At 37.9% G+C, this 13,798-nt stretch overlaps 1 protein-coding gene across 4 annotated transcripts in view; it reads left to right on the top strand.

The window, feature by feature from the left end:
• The window catches only part of LOC114358962 (cationic amino acid transporter 2-like), a 120,768-nt gene that overhangs the window by 100,132 nt on the left and 6,838 nt on the right, over window positions 1–13,798 (top strand). For 2 of the 4 annotated variants that reach the window (XM_028313161.1, XM_028313158.1), the window contains exons 2-5: window positions 9,387–9,618; window positions 10,384–10,668; window positions 11,275–11,379; window positions 12,746–13,032. In XM_028313161.1, coding sequence (XP_028168962.1) covers window positions 9,387–9,618; window positions 10,384–10,668; window positions 11,275–11,379; window positions 12,746–13,032 — 909 coding nt within the window. Of the gene's footprint in view, window positions 1–5,310; window positions 5,355–9,386; window positions 9,619–10,383; window positions 10,669–11,274; window positions 11,380–12,745; window positions 13,033–13,798 lie in introns of those variants that run through there. The other 2 variants (XM_028313159.1, XM_028313157.1) reach the window with 2 other exon arrangements.

The following is a 13,798-nucleotide window of genomic DNA, read 5'->3' as shown; positions in this document are numbered from 1 at the left end:
TTTTTCGTGTGTCAACGTGTATTATTCATACCCAATATACGTTTACAAATGGCACCCAAATCCCCCTAATGTTAGGTAAAAGGTAATCCATTAGGTTAGTGCGGTTTTCCTTTTAAAATGTATGTGATTGCATTAATATTATCGTAATGAATAATGGATTTATCGTAATTAAGGATAACCCCTTCTATGTTCCTTTTGTTTGTTATCTCAGTTATTACCAGTAGGAACATTGCCAAATGACTGACCTATGTAGTAAAGTTAATTATTATTATCATTTCTATTAACATTATTTACGGCCTAATATTTGGCATAGGTAGGTACTCGGTATTTATATTGTAAACGAAATAATCTTGCTCGCCTTGTCGACCGTCACGTTTTATTTCCGCATATTTACAATCGCTATAGTTGCAGGTGGTGAAAGAAGTTTTACGTATTTATTTACCACTGGATAGGTATATCCTCTTACAGAACAGCTTTTGTTCATTTTGGTTATAAGTAAGTGAGTGAAACCAGGTCCAGGTACGCGTCGTCATTAGTAATTAAGTAAGAAAGTAATCCTACATCGATTAATAACAATAAATATGTTATCGATAACAAGAAAACGTTCATTGGCATATTATTTTGAATTATTTATTATGCATATGCATGATGAAAGTCTTAACCAATAGACTTATGCCTTACAGTGTTTTCTATCAGTCAATGTGGAAGTAATTAAGTTTTTGTATTTGTAATTTGTTGTAAGTAGACTTAAGTACCTTAATTCTATTAATCTATAGTATTATGCATTGAACACCAAATGGCTAAAAGCAACGTGTTACCTTTAAACAGTTGCCTTGACGATTCCAGTTGAAAATGATCTAGAATGAAATGTTAGCGCTAAAGGCAAAATAACAATGCTGCCTCGGACAATGCACATGATGTTTTCAGCCTCATTTGCTAAACTGGTGACATTAATATTCAGATTGCACAGATATTCACTGGGTAACTGTATAATTATTATTCGCGGACGTCAAAAACACAAGGTCACTTTTCTGAAATGTTTACTACAAGTGTTGATTTTTTTTTGAAAGATTAAAAAAATGTTAAATGTTTTATATTATTTGACCAGTGAAAACCAAAGTGGTGATGAATTATTTAAGTACTTTAAAGTATTGTAGACTCAAATCTTTTTATTATCGACTTTGTATTTTTTATTTGAATTTTCTCATTTATAATGCTGAAAAAATCTGCGACTTAGATAAGACTTGAACCTGTTATGGGATTAAGCTTAAACATGTTGTGGGCAAGCAACATGTTGTGGTAAGCCTAGGCGCAGACCATCAACTTTTAGTTGGCCGATAGTTGGGCCCGATTTTAATTTGTATGAAGAATCGGCCGATACCAAATCTGTGTAATGTGCGCACTTCCATACATGCCCATACTGATTAACTGTCCGACTAATAAACTATCGGCCGACGAAAAACCGGTGGTCTGCGCTTAGGCTAAGACTTGCTTATCAAGCAACTGCCCTGACCTACGGAGACATAATTTGATAACATAAAGCAATCGAGTGAAAAAAATATAGTGATAGTTTTGCGTTAAGGATAAGTTTAGAGACGCGATAAACCAGCGTTATCGAGGAAAACCGACGATGTGACCTTAGAACGAACCTTGGACGACTTACCTGAGCAAGAACTTCGGTCTTTGTGGCACTTATTAAGTACGGACCCAAAGAGCTTACAAAAGAGAATAGCTTAGGTATTTTAACTAATACATACCGCACTACGTCAGAGTGAACAATTGAAAGTTAGCATCGTCATAAGATGCGTGAATACTCGTAGCGTAAATTATTAACACCTACGTGACTAAAAAACAAGTGCAAATTGTGAGAAGCATGTAGAGTCAGGCAGCTTCAGTAAAGCGAAGTCAGGTTTTGTAAAATTTTATTTATATTCAAATGTCTTTTAAGGCTTTGATGCACAAAGTATGTTAATTTAGAAACTGGCTTTGCTGTCGAAATCAAAAAATCCTGTTTTGAACATAAGTGCATTAGGCAAGATATTATTTTTAGCTGACCTAAGTTTTTTTTTTTCGTTTTTCTGACTTGAATTGATGAAAGTTGAAACTAGCTCGAAAAAAAAAACAAAATATTAAGTATTAAGCAAATCTATAAGTAGTTTTTTAGAATTAAAAATCTGTTAGAACGAGCCGGTTTCACGTCAAGAGTTCCGTACAAACTTGTAAGTAAGTAGGTATGTAGGTTACGATTAGTTTGCCAATAATGGAAAAAATATTTATTTTGTGATGGGATAGCAAATCAACCATTTTCGTAAGTTGTAGTTATCTTTCCTCTCATTGACATGAATCTAATAGGTTGTAGGTAATCGTACTCTACGAAAAAGGCTGGACAGGGCATGGATTCAGTAGGATTATTTTAGATTAGCATACAGTATAATCTGTATTCTGTTCTCTCTACAAAGTAATGGTTCCATTGCCTCGAGTACGCAAGTGCTCTGAGCTCGGACAATAGATAATTATATTATTGACGTTGCATGAGTACTTAGCACTTGTCGTTTAACAAAAAGAGCACTTTATCAATTAACTCTACATGAAATACATATAATATCATGTAAGTAGGATGACAAACATAACAATTGCTCTATGAATATGACACTTTTATTATATGGCACCTGCAAATGTATTACAATGCTAAAAGTTTTATCCTCATTTTACCGCAAGCGAATAGATGAAAGTAAATCCTCTTTGACATATTTTAATTGTTAGTTAAAATATAGAATATACGGGACATTTCACAAAAATCGGGCTAAATATTATTGGACATGTCATGCACATTTCAACTTTCATATTTGTTGAATATTTAGTCTACATTAAGCAAGAAGAAAGTTTTTAAAAGTTTTCAACTTTTTTTTTATTAATCGACAGAAAGAAAATGTCGAAAGTTTATTTCTTGCTTTTACAAATTCACAATACCTACATACATAGTTACTTTATTTGTTCCTATTGATACTCTCGAAACCAAGTGTATTTGACACACTTTGTACCCTACTGACCCGGAAGCAAGCATACTGAATGACATAACACTAATAAAGTGATTGCAAAATCTCAAACAAAAACTAAACAAAATATGGAGCGGGAGGTTGTTGTGAATGTCTCACACGCTAGTTAGAGTAGGCGCACACCGTTGATTTTTCGTCGGCCGATAGTTTAGTCGGGCAATTGATCAGTATGGGCATGTATGGGAGTGCGCACACTACGCCGATTCGATTTGGCCGATTCTTCATACAATTTAAAATCGGGCACAACTATCGGCCAACTAAAAATCAACGGTATGGGCCTACTCTTAAAGTTATTTTGAAACAGACAGCGCGAGCGTGGCTTGACGTGATTGTGGCGTGACGCTCCACACTCCTTGACAGCCGTAAGCGTGTGCGGTGATAATCGTAAGTAAACGTCGTCGGCAATTCTCGTCAGCTATAAAGAAGCTTATAGGCTCTAACAAGAGCTGTCACGATCAGGATATCGCAGACGTTACGTCAGTGGTGCAATCCCTCAGTGATTATTTTGTCACGGACGAGTCTCGTGTGTGTCCAGCATAGCCGAGTCCGCATTATCTACCCGCGTGCCCGGTGAAAGTGCACACGAGCTGGTTAAAAATAAAAAACGCCATTACACACATTAAATCCATTATGACAAGTGCGCAATGCTTTGGATTAATAATTGTCTTGTGTTTTAAAGAAGTGTGGCACCTACCGTGGCATTCACAAAAAATCTGAGCTCGAAGAAGGTGACTCTGTCTTAATGTGTGAAACTCATAAATAAATACAGTCATTAAAAATTAAGTTTGTAGTTTTTGCTTTGTTTGGCATAAAATAAATGCCAAGGTTTCGAAGCAGTGCACTATCATATTCTAACAGGTATTCACGTGATTTGTTTGTTGTTGATTCCAATTAAGTAGTCGGCTAATCATAGGACGCGATCATCCTAATTGTTATTTCATCTTGACTTAATGATTCATACAGACAAAATAATATCACAGCATAATATTATTTATAGCATTATTTTCGCCAATAGTGTCGTCGTTGTTTTTACATTTTATTGTGGTACCTCAGTGGGTTAAGGTGACCGACTCCTACATGCTGAGGATTAAGGACATCAACTTCGTATCCTCCATGTCAAGGATTATAACATTTATTTCCCAAACTAAAAGAAACGTAAAAGGAATTTATCTTATTCAGAAAAGTTTAGACTTTAGATAAAGTAAACCAAGTATAAAATATAAGCACTAACTTGGAATGTAGAGCCAAGGATTAGCTTTATGATTGCGGTTATAAAGCCATTGTAAGAGATTTTCTTGTATTATCTCAATTAAAAACCGCCGACATAGTTACTCACTTCTAAAGTGCACTTCATATTTGCATTTTTGTTGTTAAGTGTGCTCTTTCTGATCAATGGCAGGAATTTTTTCCACTACTAGCAGTATCATCTGAAGGTTAAAGTCACTGCACGTCCCTGACAACAGCCCACGGTCGTCTGCGTGCTATCAGACAACCCAAAAACCTCTAAATCTTAAAGCAAATAATGATATTTATAAATACAAAAATATTTATTCATGGTATTGCTTAGCTTTTATCGTGACTTTGCTCGTTTATAATGCTAAGTTAATTTTTATATCATTTCGCGAATGTCGAGTATTTTCTGGTTCTTTTATGCAGTCTGGTGTTTATTTTAATACGTTGACGAACGCGCGAGCTAAGATGATCCTATTCAAATAGGAAGGCAAGATATCGTTGTGTTTGTTATTAATATCGTCCTTATTTTGCCTAGTTTTACTGCTAGTATTATGAATCCAGGCTTTACTTCTATGGTTATAAAATCAAGAGTTCTAGAACAAAGGGGAATTCTCGTTAATTATTTTCAAAACTTGGGTTGGGTTTGTGGGACTCTTGGTGTTACAAAAACTGTAGATTTAAAAAATTCACATGTAAATATTTGACGCAAAATGGACACAAAGTCATGTGGCTTCTAAATAGACCCCTCGCGACTCATCAGAGGTTAAAACATTTTGTTAACGCGGTAGATATGTTTTGGTGTTTTTGGTCATTTTCTCTCTAAAACGTGGCCTTTGCTTTATAATTGCACTCAATAAAGATAATCGCTTTATTTCTTCAAATAAAAATGACAGACAATCGTTTCCAGCTATTGTATCGTATGCGCAGTGTGCGGAGGCTTAGCGGCGGAAAGATTGCGCTCGTGCAAACAATGATACGGGACGAAGATATACGCAGTCACTGTTTGAGGCTCTGTCACCCAGTGATTTTGTACTTTTCATTCAGTAGTGTGGTTTGTTGTCTGGGGTGAGTTATAAAGCTTAATTATCTAGCCTTCGTCTACTCCAGCATTAGATTTGGAACTTGATAATAGAGATTCCTTTTCTTTTGGGCCTTTTTAGTAAGAATTATTTTTTTAATTCTGTTTTTAAATAGAACCATTAGTTACCAAGTATTTTAGTACAACAAACTTAGCATATTTCTGAACATTTATTCGAAGCGTGCAATATAATTCGCGTTGAAATAAAATTTTATGAAGTTTACGGTAATCGACACATGCCTTTAAATTGTATTTTTATCTTCGACCTCGATGCAAGGAATCGAAGTCGAAAATCTCTTGAAACCCGTTATACATATAAAACCTTTTTTTTTTAATAACAGATCCCATTAATATCTCTACGAGTTGGTATTTCTGATATTTCTGATTTTGAGGATACAAATTTATTCACTGTTTTTTTTTTATTTTATTTATTTAATTTTATATGTTATATTATAATGTTATGTTATATTTGGCACTGTCCACAGCTGGTCAATTATTATGAATTGAATGCCAGTTCTGGCAAGTATTATAAAACTCACTCGTCGTAAGATAGTCTAAATACTTTTTGTTAGATTATGTAAAAAACATGGGCTAGCCAAACATCTAGTTACATCTTATAAGGAAAAAGTATTAGGTATATGTAGATTGTTGTTTGTTAGTCTGTAACCGGTGTCTACCACTTTAAATCTCTCCCATCTGCAAATTGATTATATTATTTTGCATTTTAGAAAGTGGCGCTATGAGATCATCGACAACACTAGTCTAGCTAGCTTAGTTCACTCAATTAAAATATTCTAAGTATAAGGGCCATTACGCACTACATCCGATTCAAATCGCAGAAATATTTTTCTGAAGTACCTAATAGTGGTACTGAAAATTGTTGATGAATTTTTTTTATGGGAATGAAGTTTTAATAGAAATCCGATAGTTTAAACACAAAGTGAATAATTATAATTTAAAATATGTTACTTTGGATTTTCTGAGTTTGTTCTTACGTAACTAGGTATTAACAAGTGTTTAACTTTAAAACAAATAGAATAAAATTCTATAGATTAGTACGAAAATAAATTTTGTTATTAGCAACTCTATTCTTAGAAACCTTATCAGCTCGTGTGTTTCCATCACCTTCGAATTAAAATACAAAGTTAGAAGTAGTCTACCAATAAACACACTTTAAGTTACGATTTACTTAATTTAAAAAAAACAAAATAGGTACCTATTTATTCAGGGTGCTTCATGCAGCCCGCATAGTATGTAGTATGATTCAATGTCGTTCGTTACCTTTCCTTGAATGTAAACGTTTTAGGGGAAGTACCAACTCGTACTTTGCTAACCAACATCCTAATGCGTGCGCTTCATATGATTCTGTGGCTCGACTTTTGCCTGGCGCGGCAACCAAAAAGAGTTTCATTGACGTTTAAATCAATTCGCCTCCAAGCAGCAGGTACTTATGTTTCGTGAGGAGCCAATCGTAACGTTTTACGACCTACCTACTTCTTACAGTTTTATTTTATTTTTTGGTCAACTAACAAGACAAACACCTTTTTACCTTTACGTTTAAAAATAGTCTAAAGCAGCTATGTCTGCAATCTAATATTTTTTATTACCTAAGTAGGTAAGCACTTAAGTAGGTACCTATATTAAATAATCTTGTTACATTAAATAATTCGTTGGCATCTGTCAGACATTTTATTATCCATTGTGAAACGTTCAATGACTAATAAGCGGGTAGAAACAGGTGTTATACAGTAACTGACAAAGTTTAAGCAGTCAATGGTACAACCGGGTATTGAACAATGTGAAAAACAGTTTTAATAAAGTGTTTACTTTTCTTAATTGAACTAATAATATGTAATTTTAGTCATCATTAAACATACTTCCTTCTACATACTTTGTGTAGATTAAATTACATAAATTATAATAAATATCTCCATAATATTTAAGAAATGTACATAGTTAACCTGTGGTGCGTTTTACACCACGGCTATTCTTTTTCGGCTGTTATTCAGTTAAAAGAAAGAACCCGCACCTGTGTGTTAATTCCCGCGGCCAACATTGACGTCGAAACATCTAAACTGTAGCTAATAAGTTAGTCATAAAGAGATTTATTAAGCAAGAGTCACATGTAACGCAACTTACAAGTAAATTAATTAGCTATAGAATAATGCAGAGGGGTTTCGACACTCGACAAGCGGGTAGGTCACCCGTGTATTCCTTATGCCACCATATGGCAAACCATTTTCCCACATCAAATAGATCGCTTTAATTGAATTAGAAGAGTTCAGGGCATTTCGAGTCGACTACTTATCCAAGCACAATCCCACGGTACCATAACACTAATATCTACACCTTCCTTCCTTGCATTGTGGACCCACGCACTTATTTCCGAGGTTGGCAACCGCAGACTGCTTCAGATGAAAATGTTTGTGTGCAAGTGTGTGCATCCGGCTTAACAAGCGCTGTCATTGCGCCGGCCTTGACCGTCACGGGCCACGGCGCAGGCTCATGCTGAGCGGCGCTCGCAGTGTTGCCAGAAGGTTACTTTTGTAACCTTTTAGGTTACTTTTGAACTGCTGTGGTTACTTTTAGGTTACACTAATGAAAAGGTTACTTTTAGGTGATTTTTCAGAAATTGTAGAATTAACTTTACAGGTTATTCAGTAAAAAATATTAATAGTGACAATTAAAAAATTATGTCATAAAGTGCATTTAAACCTGAATTTGATTTATTATTTGTTAAAAAAAATGAGTTTTAGCGAATGTTTTTCGATAATAAAACGCAAATCCATGAAACGTTTTTATACGACTGGTCACTTTTCGAATTTAGATGATCAATTGTATTCATTTTCCATCCATGAATGAACAACCTTACACAATCATNCCCCCCCCCCCGTATGAAGGTTACTTTTGATTCAAAAAGTTTACTTTTTTTTATATTTCTGGTAATTTCTGACTAGACCCGACTGGCAACACTGGGCGCTCGCGCAGCCGCTAATTCGATATCATTAGGGACTTACATCAATGTGGCATGTCACGATTAGGCCATTTTCGGAAGCAGGTGCGTGGAAATTGCGTATGTTATTATCCGTGGCGTAGATAAATGGTATTGTTGTACAGCAAGTACTCTGTCATAGGATTCATCCTGTAGTAGGTTCCGTGACATTGGATCTTTTAAAAAGACTTCAAACGTTCGCATCTTTACGATATCTGTTTGATGTGCTGGCAACTCAAACAATCGCACAAAAAATAGGTATTTAAATTAGTGCAAAAAGTTAGACGAGTCTTCATTTCAAACGTGGCTGGTCAGAAACGAATTGGAAGGCTGTTCTTTGATTTTTTCGTAATTAATGCGACTGCGCGTGTGTATACCAACATTAGCAGCAGCAGGAACTTGTTGTGAAACATTTTACCAATTCAATGAGTGGCTCGTGCCGTTCTGTCATCATTCTCTACCGGAATGTTTTGACGATTTCTTACAACAAGTGCTTGTTATGGCGGTGCTTTGAGGCACAAGTAATGTATGTAATAGAAGATTTTGCGGTTATTTTCAAACGGTTTTGAAGCATGAAAGACTGGAGGACAATACAAACATTTGTCGAATCAAAATAATAACACCTGGGCACAATTGAGATGGATAGAACAATGGAATTTTAAATTGTCATGTCAAATGTGTTTACGTTGCAAACGCTAGGTACCTCATACGAAACCTCAGTACCTACTATAATAATGAATAATTAGTTAAAAGTAAACTATTGTTATTTTTTTTACTAAAGCCACTTAATATCGGTCACGAATAACAGTTTATAATTTTAGATTTAAATTAAGCCGTCACGCAGTTACGATGACGACGCCTGGAACATTCGCGATGAGACACCACCACTGGTTGGTTAGATACCCGATCGAGGTAACATAATATTATTATCCTGTAGCTCGCGTTCACGATTCCAGATAGGATGTGTCCACTGCCCGCGTCTTCGCAGCGCTGCAACATATTCTGTAACTTGTATTCATCGTTCCAGATGGGGTGTGCTCGCATCTTCTCAGCGCTGCGGCGCTGCAAGCAGCTGCAGGACGACGATACGGCGACGCCGCTGTCGCGCTGCCTGGGCTTATTGGACCTGACGGCGTTAGGAGTGGGAAGCACTCTGGGGCTGGGCGTCTACGTACTGGCCGGAGCGGTCGCCAAGACCGTGGCGGGACCTGCTGTTACTTTGAGCTTCTTGGTCGCTGCCATCGCTTCTGCGTTTGCTGGTAAGATTTAATGCATCTCCCAGTTCGTTCGTTCGTTCGTTTCAGCCGAAAGACGTCCACTGCTGGACAAAGGCCTCCCCCAAGGATTTCCACAAAGACAGGTCCTGCGCCGTTCGCATCTAGGCACCTCCCGCGAACTTCACCAGATCGTCGGTCCACCGTTCGGTTCGTTCGGGAGGCCTGCTCACGCTACGTCTTCGAGCTATGTGCCCCGATCACGCAGGGAAACTCCGAGCATAGAACGACCTAAGCGACCACGTCACAGATCCGTATACCATCACTGGCAACACACATATCTCCCAGTGTATTCACTTTACCATGTTCGCTTCAGTCCAAGTTACTGACGGCTTTGAGATTGCACCTGAGTCTTGGGTAGGTCAGTCTAATCTCGAGCGTGCGGTTGCCATCCGAAGGTTATTATATTAATACAGCGATCACTACACCGCAACGAAGTGTGACGGTCGTTATTGCATGCGCTAGGTTATTCTCATTAAAAACTGGTACCTATTTTAAAGTTCGATGTTTTATTTGAATCAGCACTACCTATAACGCCCTCACGAAAACATCTTTATTTTTTAACTTTATTGGATTGGAAAACACAACAGATTACATCATTTAGATCTGACTAAAGCATCCGTCATCGAAATCTTCGGTTTAAGAATTTTATTTCTCATGAGAACCTTACGTATAATGATATTCATTTTAAAGTGTAAATCGAAATCCTGGTGGTCTACCAAACAATTAAAACCACATCTCCCATTCCAGGCTTGTGCTATGCCGAATTCGCATCACGCGTGCCCAAAGCGGGCTCAGCCTACGTATACAGTTACGTCAGCGTGGGCGAGTTCATCGCGTTCACGATCGGCTGGAACCTCATCCTGGAATACGTGATAGGAACCGCCAGCGTAGCCAAGGGCATGGCCAACTACATCGACAGCCTGTGCAACAACACCATCGGCAAAACCATGGCCAGTGTCGCGCCTATCAATGTCTCGTTCCTGGCGGAGTATCCCGACTTCTTCGCGTTTGCGCTGGTCATGCTTATCACGAGTAAGTTTAATAATCATACATTCCATATTATTTTGCAGTTAGCAAGTTATTCTTGTAGAATAAATGAATTCACTTCACACTTGTTCACCTAGATTGTAAGAAATGTGTAAGCGATTAAAATTCTAAAATAACGCTGCATTCCAAAATATTCAACAATCTTTTGACCAAACATCGAAATTAAACAAAGATTTTTAATGAAATCTTGCGGTCGTTTCTTAACACAGGCTCTTAATAACTAATCAATTCTTATTATCATCGGCTATAGATTGCATTACAAATTAAAGAAATATAAATGCAAGCAACCCATAATTACTCCACGGTTCGCCACAGTGCAACGGTCGCGTGTAATACGACTGATTAGCCTTGGTTTCATTCGCGAGATTCTTAGATGTTTATAAATTCCTATCGTGAATTTTACTGCTTATGTGCACATCAGGATAAAAGTTGGAATTTTACAAAGTTGCTATAGATTCTGTTTTGCAACAAAATGGTGCTTTAAATGCATTAAACCTGTGTCCTTAGAGGTTCAAACACCCGTATCTCAGTGTGCCGCTTGTTTTGGTTAACGTATTTTGTGAAGGTATGTAATAAAGGTTTTCGTTGCAGTCTTGCTGGGCGTGGGCGTGAAGGAGTCCACGAAGCTCAACAACGTGTTCACGGCGCTTAACATGGCCACCGTCATTGTTGTCGTCATCGCCGGCGCCGTCAAGAGTAAGCACAAAAGCACCCAATCACACACATGCGTCTTACTTAAATACCTAAATTTGAAAGATTATAAGGATAGATGCATGTTTTTTACTTTTTTACGCCTAAAATCACTGAGGGTGGATTCGACCAAACAAGAGTAAATATTTATCTCAGAGTAAATCGTCATTTATTCGACATTTTGACATATTTCCCATACTGAAACTGTTAATGTGTCAGTTATACCAGGATACATTCTCTGATAAAAGTTTGGTCGAATCGGGCCAACCGTTTGACATGGAATCCGGTATAAACATAATAGTTTGAGACATAGGGAAGGTATAGGATAGTTTTATATCAGTTTTTGAAATATGCACGCGACGAAGACTTTCAGAGACCATAATTAACGCGGGCGAAGCCGTAGGCTAAATTTAGTATGAATGTAAACACACATACCCGCCATATTGATACTTTACTAACGGGCAAAAAGTTCACCCTGGCCGGTCAGTGAACTGAAATCGGTGAAACGCTCAAACGAAAACCCATAAAATCAACAATTTATACCGCCTGTATGACGCAGCGGGTTTGTATCAATTTTACAAAGGATAGCCGCTTGACGAGTTTTATGCACTGCTAATGACTACACATTTTTACACATGACACGACCAAAATTAATACAAACAAGTGCGAATATAAAGGACATTGACTCGCGTATAACGTTTAAAAAGTGACATTATTGAAATTGAATTGACTTTCTTAAGTACTACAACGCTGCATTGTTTCACTACCTGAAACAAAAAAAATCGAACTGCCTAAGGAGGAAATCGATGTTTAAGGCACCATATATAACTTTAATCGTAACTATAACGATAACCGGCATGGAGGTTGATAGAGTTTTGACGTTTGTTAAAGATGGTGCAACCCAGCCTAAAGGTAATGTATTACCCAAAATTGATGAAACAAACGCTGGCCGTAGCAGCGTATTACACTCATTTCGATGAAAGAGCCCAGCAAGCGTAAGGCCGTATACAGAAAGAAAGCTGGAAACTTATAAGCGCTTACTAGCGCTTGTCAGCGTTGGTCTGTTCGTTCACAAAGGAAGCAAGTTGAATGGCATTTTATATGGCAGCGTCCAGCGCTGACCAGCGAAACTTGTTGACACCATTCAGTGCTTACTTATCGGCGCGCGTTCATATATTTTCCTGCGTGGGTTACCAGAACTGTCAAGCGCCGGTAAGCGCTTATAAGTTTCCAGCTTTGTTTCTGTATACGGCCTAATGTCGTGGGTTCTATTTCCGCTATAGGCAGTTCGATTTTTTCAAGTTATTTATAACTTTGAGATGCGACTCTTAACGCTAAGAAATTGTAACTAAGAGCAATTTGTTTTACACAGGTGACCCAGCCAACTGGAAGATAAAGGTAGAAAACATACCAGCGGAGTACCGGGAATCAGCGGGCGCGGGCGGGTTTATGCCGTGGGGCGTGGCGGGCGTCATGGCAGGCGCGGCAAAGTGCTTCTTCGGCTTCGTGGGCTTCGACTGCGTGGCCACCACCGGCGAGGAAGCCAAGAGTCCGAAGAGGGATATACCGCTGTCCATCGTGCTTAGCTTGGTCATTATATTCGTGTCGTACTTCAGTATTGCGACCGTGCTGACCATGATGTGGCCGTATTATCTGCAGGTGATTTGTTTAAATAATAGTCTGTTATTCTTATGCCCGTTTTCACCATAAATCCCTAATTTTAAGTGACCCCTATGAAAACAAAATTCCTGTTATGTGTTACCGTAGGAGTCACTTAAAAATTAAGGATTAATGGTAAAAACGGGCATTAAACTACCTACCTAACGTTCAAAATAGTCTATCTCCAGCGCTTCAAAATATATTGTGTGCTCGTCTAAGAGCTGATTTTTCCAATCATCAAATAACTTTTATCTGAATATTAAAATTGGCACATTGACAGTTTTAGTATACAAAATATGTCAAAATTACAATCTTATTCTTCAGATAAGAGTTAAGTAATTTCAAGAAAACCTCAGTAAATAAATAAATACTGTCAACGTCAGTTAAAAAGTTTAGTAAACCTCACTTTTGGGGCTTTAGGTGAAGCTCCGTAAATGAGGGCTATCGTTTTAGCGCTCACCAGTTAGCGCCACTGTAGAGTAAGGTCCTGTCACTTGCTAGTAGCGAAGACAGTGGCCCCAACTGGTGAGCGCGAAAGTGGTAGGAGGACTATCGCATTTGCACTCATCAAGATGGCGCCACTGTAGAGTAAGGTCCTGTCACTTGCTAGTAGCGAAGACAGTGGCACCAACTGGTGAGCGCTAAAGTGGTAGGAGGACTATCGCATTTGCACTCATCAAGATGGCGCCACTGTAGAGTAAGGTCCTGTCACTTGCTAGTAGCAAAGACAGTGGCACCAACTTGTGAGCGCTAAAGTGGTAGCAGG

Source organism: Ostrinia furnacalis, unplaced genomic scaffold (assembly GCF_004193835.3).
Source record: "Ostrinia furnacalis isolate ACB-3 unplaced genomic scaffold, ASM419383v2 OfSCF4153, whole genome shotgun sequence".
Classification (NCBI taxonomy): domain Eukaryota; kingdom Metazoa; phylum Arthropoda; class Insecta; order Lepidoptera; family Crambidae; genus Ostrinia; species Ostrinia furnacalis.
This window is presented reverse-complemented; position numbering and strand designations above follow the sequence as displayed.